Source organism: Ischnura elegans, chromosome X (assembly GCF_921293095.1).
Source record: "Ischnura elegans chromosome X, ioIscEleg1.1, whole genome shotgun sequence".
NCBI lineage: Eukaryota > Metazoa > Arthropoda > Insecta > Odonata > Coenagrionidae > Ischnura > Ischnura elegans.
Window position 1 is genome coordinate 105,635,768 of NC_060259.1, and position 11,637 is coordinate 105,647,404.

The following is an 11,637-nucleotide window of genomic DNA, read 5'->3' on the forward strand; positions in this document are numbered from 1 at the left end:
TTTGAGTACCCACATTAGTGGAAGCTGCAACTATTTGTATAGTAGCAACCTTGAGAATTAGCAATATCATTACACATGAGCAATATTCATAGTCAACGAGAGACATGCACATCATCTTATTATGCTACTCACAAGAGCAGAAGTAGGTCATTCTAAATGTATGAAAGAAAATATTTCCATATCACCCAATGAAGATTTTTTACACTTAACTTGCAACCTAAGCATTAATTTATTTCCTTACCCATTATTTGCCACTAATAATCAGCATCCCATCATGGAATTAAACAAGCTAAACCTGATTCGTAATTGAAAAAATTAAACTTGCAACAATTTATGCAATCAATCACTGCATTTTTATTACTTTATAAAAAATACAACTTCTTCATTTAGCAACTGATTATTTACACCGTATGGACACCATCTATAGTGGCCAGAGACATGGAGCAATCAGCTCATATGTACCCTTGCCATATATAAATTGCATTGTATGTGCCTGGTAGCCTTTTCTCAGGCTACCGTCAATAATAATAAGTTAAACCATAAGCACAATACACATCGAGGAACTTAATTAACCACTCACATGAAAGGAATTATGAGTATATGAAAAAGGTGGCCTAAATTGACACACGGAGGTATACATTAACATAGGTTTCCCATTTCAACTAAAATGTTAGCAATGTGGCCAGAGAGAACTCTTTCAATTAATTTCTATCAAAATTGTCCATGTCCTTCAAAAATACTTTCCCGAAAAAGAAAAATTCAATAATAAGCATAAATTTAAAAAATGAGACAAAATAATACCACATTGGAAATATACTTTTTCCACACCTAAACGTATCCTGGAGGTTCGAAAATGCCAAAATAACAGATAATAGCCCCAATTATCACAACTATTATCTTAAAGAGATACAAATTGCTAAGAGCATAAAATATGTATGTTCAACTATGTTAAATATATATTCAACTGAACTTGACACAGCAGAAAGCTCATTTTCGTATACTCATATCAGCCGGGGAAAAGAAATCAGATTTAGTAAAATAAACTTCCGTTATAGCTTTTCAAAATACAACAATTATAACAGCTGTAGAAAACCATCACTCCAGCCGAAAGGGAGACCATAATGCAAACACTAAAACCATGTTGTCTAAAAGGCACTTAACCCACACAAAAAATGGTAATCTTTTGATAACCAAACTGTGCTACTGATCAAACACAAATAATCTAATAAATAAATATATAAACGTTGTATGTCATTTTAGGCCCCTTACTCTTCCATAAAGAACTCAGGGCCACATATTCATATCAATTCCATGTGATTGTCGATCCTGCACAACCACATGTGAGTAAAAACAAGTCCACTTCTGAACTAAGTTAAGTCTTGGAGATCAGTCGTAGCAAAGGTATCACCATCTTGCACACAAGCAAACCGGAGATGGCACAGATGTAAAGCCCCTGCACCCCACTCAATCAAATCATCTAAAATCAGCCCCAACAGTAGGATATGGCAGAGGAAAAGGTCCAGCCTCTCCTCTCCTACACGTCATACAATTCCATCAATGCAAATAACATACATTCTCTCATACACACAAAACAATGCATACACACTTGCACATATCACAATGCTGTCTAGTTTGCACCCCCAATATAGGCCAACAGGGAGCCAATTGGGTGCCAAGAGGTGCTTATATAGGGTGCCCGCACCCTGCACACGTTGAATACTGATAGATGCTCCCATAGATATGAGTCCTTGGACAGAAGGAGGGTCAACCCCATCCTCACAAGTCACTGTCTCATGGTGAGAGTCCAGGTGGCACTGCTCACATGCCAATAACACAGCAGATACTAAGAATCCACATACGCAAGCACCCTTATCAAAAGGGTGGCCAAAGGACAACTGTAAAACCTCCTATTCTAGATGACACTTCACCCACACAAAAAACTACAGGTGTCCCATGTGCCATACTGCATATGAATTGCCTTAAGTCATTTTAGGCCTTTTAAGTCTTACCTGCAAACTTGTACACCACAGAAAAATGTCCATGGCAAGTCGCCACCTCAAAACCACAAAATATTAGGCAAACAGAAGAGCCACTCTTGAACTATGCTTGAGTCTTTGAGATCAGACATGGAGGTAAACATGACGATGAGGATGCTGATGACGGTATGGTCCACACAGGCGTGGATTCTATCTTGGGCATCTGATGTGGAGAGGATTCAGATGATGAAGATGTCGAGGAGGAGAAGGATGATGATGATGATGAAGATGAGGGGGAGGCGATGGAAGAGTCTGGCAGGGGCATGGCAGAGGTAACGCCAGCCTGCTCCTCGCCTGGGAGTGGACACAAGAACCATGAGTGAGTGAGGATTTCTTCAAGCGTTGGCCTGTCTCCAGGGCGGATTGACAGGCACCTCCTGATGAGATCACGGCAATCTGCAAGAAGAAAAAAATTAGAACTTTTAATGCCACCATTCAGAAACAAACATAGCTGAGCATGTATGGTACCCGACATTAATTATTACGCAACCAGAATTGGCCCTCACCTGCCGTTAACCTGGTGCGGAAGTAAAGCTCAGCACGGATAATTTCATTATCATCCTCAAATGGCACATCACCACACACCATCCCATACAGGAGTACCCCCAGCGACCAAACTGTGGCACTTTTTCCATGGTACCGGCTGAAACGGATCCACTCAGGAGGAGCATAAACTCGGGTTCCTGCAAAACAAGAAAAAGATACCTCAGAAACTGAAGACACTATATAGCAATCAATGGAAACAATATAACTTACATTTATTGACAAAAGAGAGTAACGAGGGGGTGACCAAGGCTTAGAAATTTGAAGAAATATAATTCGACTATTTGGAAAATCAATTCAAGTAAAAAAAAACCTGAACACTATCAAGAAAGCAAGAGGCATGGTGACTTGGTTTTGACAACATAGCACCTCCAAACTAGCAACATGAGAGACAATTAGTGAATTTATTATTTACTAAACCCAGGCTCAACATCATGCACAACCTCAAAGAATATTATATGAAAGCGAATGAGTCAGTTTATGATGTGCATCTTGAAAAGAAAGAGGTGATTTCGCAGCAAACGAAAAACGTCAAAAATTATGTATTTAAATTTTAACTGGATAAATCAGCCTCCGTGTGAGACAATGATGCGAGGATTATGCGATAAATAGGAAACGCGTGGCGTGAGGGATGAAGCAGGGCCCGAAGATCGATCGGAAGTGGCAAGAGAGAGAGAGGTCTTGACTGGCCGCCGCATGAGGGGTGAAACTGGGGTGGGAAAGAGGGGCGCCAGGAGGCGCGTCTCGGAAAACGGGTCACGGAGGCCTCATGTCTGACATCCTCCCCTCGGCTGCCGGGCTCCCCGATCAATAATACCCGCCCGCGTCTAGCCGTCTCGCCTCACTCTTCCTAGACCCCCACAGGACCCCCCGGCTCAAATGTTGTCACAATCGGAGCGAACTATGTAGGACAACACCTAGAGTCCCGCCCCGATGAGCTCGCGACAAAACATGGGCGCGAAAACAACTCACCGTCGAAGTCTGTGTAGAGGCTGTCCCTCAGGAAGGCGCCAGAACCGAAATCGATCAGCTTGAGTGAGCCAGCCTTCAAATCCACCAAAATATTTTCATCCTGAAAAATAACGAATTTCATGAGTCCATGATGAACGTTGAAACAGTCAAAATTAATGCAAACGTCCAGTGCTAAGGTACAGCATTGCAATTATCAGGAGAAGGCAGAGGACTACAAATATCCTTCCTCCACTCATCCCCTGAAAACTAAGTGACCAACTTCAATTAGAAATAAAATCGACGGCAACCAATGGCAAATCTCTCGCCGTACGTTTAAAATTTTCGATGACATTGCAACTCTCGCGACCATGTCCATTTTCGCGCGCGTTACTCACCGAGGAAAGGCTAAATAATCAGCAGTATCAACATCATAATATACAATATAGTTAGTTACCTTGATATCTCTGTGGATAACGCCAGCATTATGACATGAGATAACAGTCTCAACAACTTGTTTGAAGAAGGAGCGGGCAACACTCTCCCCTAATGTCCCCTTCTCCGTAATTAGATCAAACAGGTCTTTGACAGGTTCAGGCCTCTCCATAACAATAATACAAGAGTTCTGACGCTCGTAGTAGTCCAACAGCTTGATGACTCCAGGAATGTGGGCCACTTTTTTTAACAGGCAGACCTCCATGGGCACACGCTGGTTACCGACCTATAAGAATGAATATTTTTCCATTAATGATTGGCATTAAAATGCAAAATTATTAAAGCATTGTCAAAATAACAGCAGGCCCACTCACCACAGTCCAATCCATGATTTTGTTCTTGCTCACTTGCTTGATTGCGACCTGGAGAAACAAAACAAAAATGTCAGTGCAATATTGATGTACAACTTACACCTAACTGAACCATAATTATACACTGCTTCTAACAACTTGTGGATTGCAATGTAAACTGAACAATTACATGCATGCAACTAATAAAATGGCCATGACGACGTCACTTAACAATTTTTCAGGAAAATAAAAGATTTACAAAGCAAGCATGACAGGCATGCATAGCCGCCCACTGTATTGTAATAACGAAAACCACATGAGACGATTATAACCTGAACTAAAATTGGCATTATTGCTAGTAGTAGTATTGGAGGGTACGAGCGAATCCGCCAAAAGTAAAAAAAAAATCTTAGATTAAGTTGTTTTTGCTGTCAAAATGAAAGCATGCGATGCGGTGTATTCCTGAATTCTTTTCCCAAACATACACGATTATTTCTGCCACACGTTCTCACGACTTTGCATAATCACAGTTCTATCGGTTCTGTTGGCAGACCTGTCGATGATAAAGCTAATACCATGCCGCTATGCTAATAAAATAGGCGATATACTGTCGTGTGAACGGTGAGGTGGTTCGGCGAGACAAGAAGGCTCATCGTGTCCATGGGCTCTGGCCTCAAGATGTGACTCTCCCGCTTTTCAACATTTAACTCGGCTTAAATAAGATAATCCTGACAGCAAATTGCATACAAGGGCCAGATTTAACGTGCTCGAGGGCAAAATTTATCTCTAATCAGAGGGGCCCTAACGGTCCTTATCGACCCACAGATCCGTTATGTAATACAATGCTACTATGAAGACTTAAGGCCTGTTTACACAGTACATTAACCCACACGAGTTATTGGTATGGTGTGCACGCAAAAATGAACCGTGCAACCACCCAGCATGTGCGAATGCCTGTACAGAAAATAGAACCTGTTCTAATCTGGTTCATGCAGTCGTACATGTTCCGGTCCACAAAAATCATTCTCGCAGACAGACATTAACTCGCACGTGTTAATGTATCGTGTAAACTGGCCTTTGTTATGCCCTGACTCAGCTAAAATGTCATCAACACTATCCCCACGGAATTTGGGATATACCGCACACGAGTACTATGAACCATCGTTTTCAACAGTACTTCGTTGATTGAGACCCCGTTTATGTGAAGGTATAACCACGGGAACTAAAAATATTCTTTTCATTCTCTCATTTCATTGAAATCTGACTGATGATGGCACAGGATATCACTCTTACTTAGACACATGCAATTGGAGTTCCAAATATGTTCAGCAAGCTAAAGATAATAAATGATTTTAGCTTATACGTCTATCCTCACTTCGGTCACAGCAGGTAAATCACAACATATAGCGCAAAGGGCAAACAATACAAAAGTAAATACAAATCGTAGTGCGGGTGCTGAGGTCACACATTCGAGATCTAGCCGGTTAATTGTTTTACAACTAAGAAAACTTCCATACTTGACACAATCAACAATACATCTGCCTTAAAACCGGAGATTGGGAATAAAAACTTACCGCGAGGCCATCTCTTATCCGGATACCAGCGTACACAATTCCGAAGCCTCCTTTACCGAGGACATTGCCCACCCGATACGTTCGCTCGAAAGGCTCACGAGACATGACTGTAACGAGAAACAAATACATGAGAAAATGTTTCTATTCAACTTGAAAACGTAATCCAGTCACCAAACCCTTCACTACACACAGTTCGAAACATCCAAACATTACCGTCAAACACTTATTTCCACTAACCGTTGAGTTTGTAATTCAAATCTCAACCGTTACGAACTTCACTCACCAAATCGCTCTTTCTCTTGATGAAAATTTGCACACGGAACCTTTCTCGATAACATTTTAACAGACACCCAATGAAACAGTTAGTAGGACAACAATTGTTTCCGGATAATTACTTGAATCCAACGAAGCAAATTAAACCGCCAACTCTGAACGTCAACAATGATCACGACAACGGATCACTAGCCAGCACCACCAACGCCGCCGACCAGCAAAATAGTACTACGACTAACTGGATGTTCCCCTGTATATAACCACACACCTCTGTCCCTCTGTACATTACGCCCCATATGCCTTTCCCCTCGCTCGGCCTACGCGCACAGATGTATCCCTCCGCTTGGCGGGCTAAGTTCACGTAAGACAGCAGACAAATAGAAGTTACGGAGTAACACCCCTAGCATAATGGAGGCTATTCATACATTAAAATATAATAATTTAATTCTATTGCAAAATTCATTAAAATTACTCCGATTTTTCACAATAAAACTTGAAATTCATAGTGAACTATTTTTATGAAACGCGGAAGGGGATTTTTGCTTTGATTTCCTCAGCTCAGTGGCTACGTCACACGCTCCGGTAGAAAACTATTTCAATTCCGCCAAAACAAACCAAGACAGATGAACTGAAGTACAGTAACAGTGGGAGGGAATCAAATATTGTCTCGGCGAATGAAGAACGCAGAAAGATGAGGCATGCATTCATGAGGCTGTTGATCATAATTGCTCAGTCATTACGAAAATTTATAGAATTTCAAAAGTTCAAGTCTAAATAAAATATTGTGTACTGAGGAAATTTCCAAAATAACGGCGAGAAATATTTTCGTTTGGCAAGATTAATTTTTGTGGCAGTCATTTGTTATGATAACATATCGCTAATAATAACGATGGCTGAAATATTGACGGACTATGCGAAATATTAACTATACGGAGATGAAAATTGGTTTCCCGAAATTTTGTAGCATTAATATGATAAGTAATTTTTATTTCATTCATTCATTTGCGTCACTGCGTTAATCACACGTCACTCCGTACAAGACATCGTACTTTGAAAAGTAACCGAGTTAGAATACATTACGCAAACACGCACACATCATCGACATGCTTATTGGAATTTCCCGGCAAAACAGGCCGTGAGGCAGAGCTTCTTAGTGACATCTGTGGTGGAACTTTCCAACTTCCTGTGTTGGATTCGCGGGGATTTCAAAGCGTCGTGAAGCCTCGTCACCTTCAGCGTAAGCCAAAATATAGCTATCCTTAGCAAGTCAGTTATTTAAAAATAAAATTTAAATATTTTAGTCGTTTTTAAATCTCTTTTGGGAACTTTTAAAGCGTTAATTATGGTCAAGCAACATTAGTCGACATGTCTTCACTCTAAGAAACTCGAAATTTGTGCGTTTTTGTCGACTTGCGCCTGGCCCTTAAGCAAAAAAAATAGATGGAAATGTAAAAACTGTAACATAATATGGCTTTATTTCAAATTGTTTGATTGATAAAAAGCTTCGAAAACAAACTTGATAGAAGGGATCGCATATAAGTAAGAGAGGCCATTTGAGCAAGTAACGCATGTAAAACCGCAAAACCTCTAATTTAATGTTTCAACTGAAACCGTAAACTATGTTACAGCAAATGAAATATGGTACGAAGATACCTAGAGTTTTCAGCCGTTTAACTTACACAATCGATATACATCTACATAAAAGATTTGAATCAATCGGGAAAATAATTAGAATTGACATTAATCGAGCACTCACAGCGCCAGGAGATATTATTTTGATTTGTTCTCAAACAAATAAGCAAGTTGTATAGTGCAGCAATGAGAACAACGAATGCATATGTAAGGAAAGAAGGGTATTAATGAATGAAATCAGACAATAATTGGTGAACTTTAAGCGCTTTTGATCTATTATAAATGCCAGAAGGAGGTGCCATCGAATACCGGCATCAATATCCTACAATGCTGTCAAGTCTATAGTTGCAGACCGCCCTTCTGCCTTCAAATATTATTTAGTTTCAATTTTAATCATGCTCCAACATATCCCCTTCCCCATGGTCCATCTGTGTCCCCACAATCACTCGTGTCGATTGCAACCACTCCTAAGGAAGTCAACATCCACTAGGTGTGACATCGTGGGATATCCTTTTCGTGAAAAGCGCTCCTGCCTCACGCCACGGACCGATTACCAGCCTATTCAGCAAACTCTCCTCTAGTGCCTGATTCCCCTCCTGGTGGAAGCACTCTAATGTAACCCCAGTTATACAATCTGGCCCTAAAAATGTAGTTAAAAAGTATTTCTACTCTACCGGTTTTGTCAATAATTTTCGCACACACTATCATCTTTTTCGTTTCACCCTGCCGCACTCCCCACCGAATCGCCATGATTCTCCTCCTCGTGCGTATTGCACCACCAGGGGCGGTCTGGCCAGGTCACTTTACCACCTATTCAATACAATTTTTTTAAATTATTATTTCAAAGTGAAATAATTTCTATTTGGGTCAAAAGTTCGATCAACCAATGCGATTTTTGACAATGTTCATTCTTAACGACTGTGTTGACATATATTTTATATTGTTCTGCTGTACAATATTTTCTTTCGCCTCTAGAGGCCGCAAGATATTAGCCGCGCGTTGCAGACCCTAGCTCTACACGTTCCTCCTCGTACTACAAGCAATAATCTCTTACTGAAATTTCGGCTATCAATATCCCATATTTCCCTGTTCTACATACCATCTCCCTAAAGCCTTCAACTCCCTGACCACCCACTCACTCTCACCGGACCTCTTATCCTCGCCGCCTGTTTTTCTGCCGCCGGGTACGCATCAGGTTAAAATGCTATAGCTGTTTTCTGCTAATCATAGTATGTTATATTGTACTTTGGATGATTTATATCCAATGCCAAACTTATTGCGTTAAAAAACTGATATAACAGAAAAGCACCGCAAGAAAGGGAATTTTGGTTGCGTTGAGAATAATATTTCCTTTTTAAGCCCTAACATAGGCAATATCATGATAAGGCCATAGCAGATAAAATGGGCATTTTTAGGCAATAAAAATCACCTAAATTTCTTAAGGTGTTAAGCTTAATCATAATATACCACCTACTGAATGAGATGCAACTTATTGATCGAGATGCATCTCAAATTTTAAAAATTCAAAAGCATGCAATGTGAGTGCGTCATGACGAGGAAACCTGGCGTCGGGCAGAGGGAATAGGGGTGGTTCGCCTTACAAGGCGCGGAAAAGCTCTCTCCCGATCTCGGCCATATTTGGTCCTCGCAAAAAGGAGAGCCGAAAAAAGCGCTCGCTCCCGCCAAGTTTTTTAGCAGTTTTATTTATTTTTACCCACTTGCCACCGAAGCTTGAAATGAGACCCTCCAGACTGCTTTCAAAATAGTTCAGGAATCGGGGGTACAACCGTCGAAAGCGTCCACATGTTCACGTGGATGATTTTAAAAACCAGAAATCTTTCATTCCATCGTGTAACATATCATTCATACCCATGAGACAGTTTGCCGGATCATGAAATAGGGTAGTTTCCTTCATCAAAGAAAACTATAGGCATTGATTGCGATTCGTTACCCACCATTAGTGTATTCATAATACACAAATTATTTGGTTTTAGAAATACCGGTTTAGACGAATGGCAAGGGTCAAATTTTATCCTCATTTGAAAAAGGCCAGATTGGCGCCCACGCGATGCCACTCCACGTGACGTCACAGGGACCTAGTTTCTACACGAGAGGATAGGAGTTTTACATCGTCTGAGGTTACCAATGCATGCATGAGGCACAGAGCTCAGGGAAACATGTCTTAATAATCACCTATAAAAACTGGCTAAGGTCGGAAAGTTTTCTTCGTTAGATAAGGTTAAACCTTTTTTAAGCCAAGCGCTACCAGATAGCATGGTAGGTACTCAGCTACCCGTTAGCATTCTGCGTCGTATTAGCGCTTAGAGCCTTGCCCAAGGTCACTTCACAAGGCGGGAGGGGGAACCAGAAATGCGTCACACGGCCTTTTTCCCATCATTCCTACTTACGCGTCGCGTTTTCGCGCGCTTGAAATTTTTCACTTTTCATTTAAGGGTGTTCTATACCTCCGCGAAAAACGGCTCTGCAGACTTCAGGTTGCTCGCCATTTGCTCGCTTATTATACACTCTGGAGAGAACTTGTTTTGGATATGGTTTAAGCTAAGATTATTGTTCTCGGCAAGCGAAAAAAAAATATTTGAAAAGCATTTGTTAATTAGTTATTGGCGCTGAAAAACACAATAAAATGCCTGTTTTCTCGATGTAATTCTACCACGTAGAAAGCGCGATTTGAATTTTTTTTTGGGAAATGAGAACATTCTTCCTTCTTCTTGGAAATAAGATACGTTTCATCAATGTGATCTTTGTAATAACCACGCTATAGCCCAATTTCCCGAGCGTGTTTTCTCAACGTCAAGCGCCTACGATCTTTTCTTCCATGGCGCTGCTGTATGACCCCCCACTCTCGGTGAAAGAGCTTCTCACCCCACAGAAGTCTCTCTCACTACCTCCCCTCCATCGTCTCTTGGGTCCCCTCCATCTGTTTTTTTTTCCTCTATGCTTTCCTCGACCTAAGAAGCCCGTCTGACCCAGCAGGCCAACAGTTTTCTTTTCGTTATTATCCGAAGCCCTGTGTTCTTGTGTTGCGAGCGGCATGTTTGAAACGGGGCTAGCGCGAGTTTTCAAGTTTTCTGTTCTTAAGTATGGAAAGTGAAAGGAAATCAAAGAGGAAGCATATCGTATGTGGGAAGGTGGAAAAGAAGTACTAGGAATAATGGTGAATATATAAATCCTTTTGAAGTGTGCTTCATTAATAATAGTTTGTATATCTTTAGACACGTATTTTCATCCACGTAAAATCTCTAATAACGTGATGCAGCTAATAAATAGACTATCAAATTATTTTAACCATTTTAGTCATTACAAACCTGCAACAATAGATGTTATTTACACTGCAGAAGGAGAAACTGCTTTTAAGTAAGTACATCTCGATAATGTATTGGCTATGACTATCATATATTAATTTTTTGTAACCAAGCATTGAAAATAAGATGAATATAGAGAATATACTGCACATTATCAATTAGATTCTAGGTTACACCATTGCCTTTTAAGTTCTCGCAGACGATAATCAAGAATAAATATTTCACCGAGTAGGTAATATAACGTGCATATCTTCATTTCGTGTCTAAATATTTTCAAAAGTAACCGTTATGTCATCAAAACACGATATGAAAAGTATCACGCTGGTTTATTTGTCTTGCATTTCCGACATATATGTTTCTCGATAACTTGCAACCGAGGGGGAAAAATTCGAAAAGTTATTTTCTTATAAAAATATTCTTATCATTAAAATTACTATTATTAATTATTACGTGAGTCACCCAAAAGAAAGAATTTGAAAGTGAACCACCGTATCACTAAGCAGGGGTTGATGTTTGGTCGATG

General features: G+C 40.4%; 1 protein-coding gene across 1 annotated transcript; it reads right to left on the reverse strand.

The window, feature by feature from the left end:
- Positions 1-330: 330 nt before the first annotated feature.
- Positions 331-6,436, reverse strand: LOC124170761 (serine/threonine-protein kinase pim-1-like). Its single transcript, XM_046549700.1, has 7 exons — positions 6,170-6,436; positions 5,887-5,993; positions 4,337-4,384; positions 3,985-4,248; positions 3,552-3,651; positions 2,543-2,719; positions 331-2,432 (listed from the first exon to the last, which is right to left on the reverse strand). The coding sequence occupies exons 1-7, from the start codon at positions 6,222-6,224 to the stop codon at positions 2,101-2,103; spliced, it is 1,083 nt and encodes a 360-aa protein (XP_046405656.1). The 5' UTR covers positions 6,225-6,436; the 3' UTR covers positions 331-2,100.
- Between the last annotated feature and the right edge of the window lie 5,201 nt (positions 6,437-11,637).

Bases quoted from the DNA above. Each gene is read 5' to 3' on its own strand.
- LOC124170761 (XM_046549700.1), bottom strand. From the start codon at position 6,224: ATGTTATCGAGAAAGGTTCCGTGTGCAAATTTTCATCAAGAGAAAGAG. The intron at 3,652-3,984 runs GTAACTAACTAT...GTTATTTTTCAG, and splicing joins TTATCCACAGAGATATCAAG to GATGAAAATATTTTGGTGGA. The intron at 2,720-3,551 runs GTGAGTTGTTTT...CTTGTTTTGCAG, and splicing joins CCTCTACACAGACTTCGACG to GAACCCGAGTTTATGCTCCT.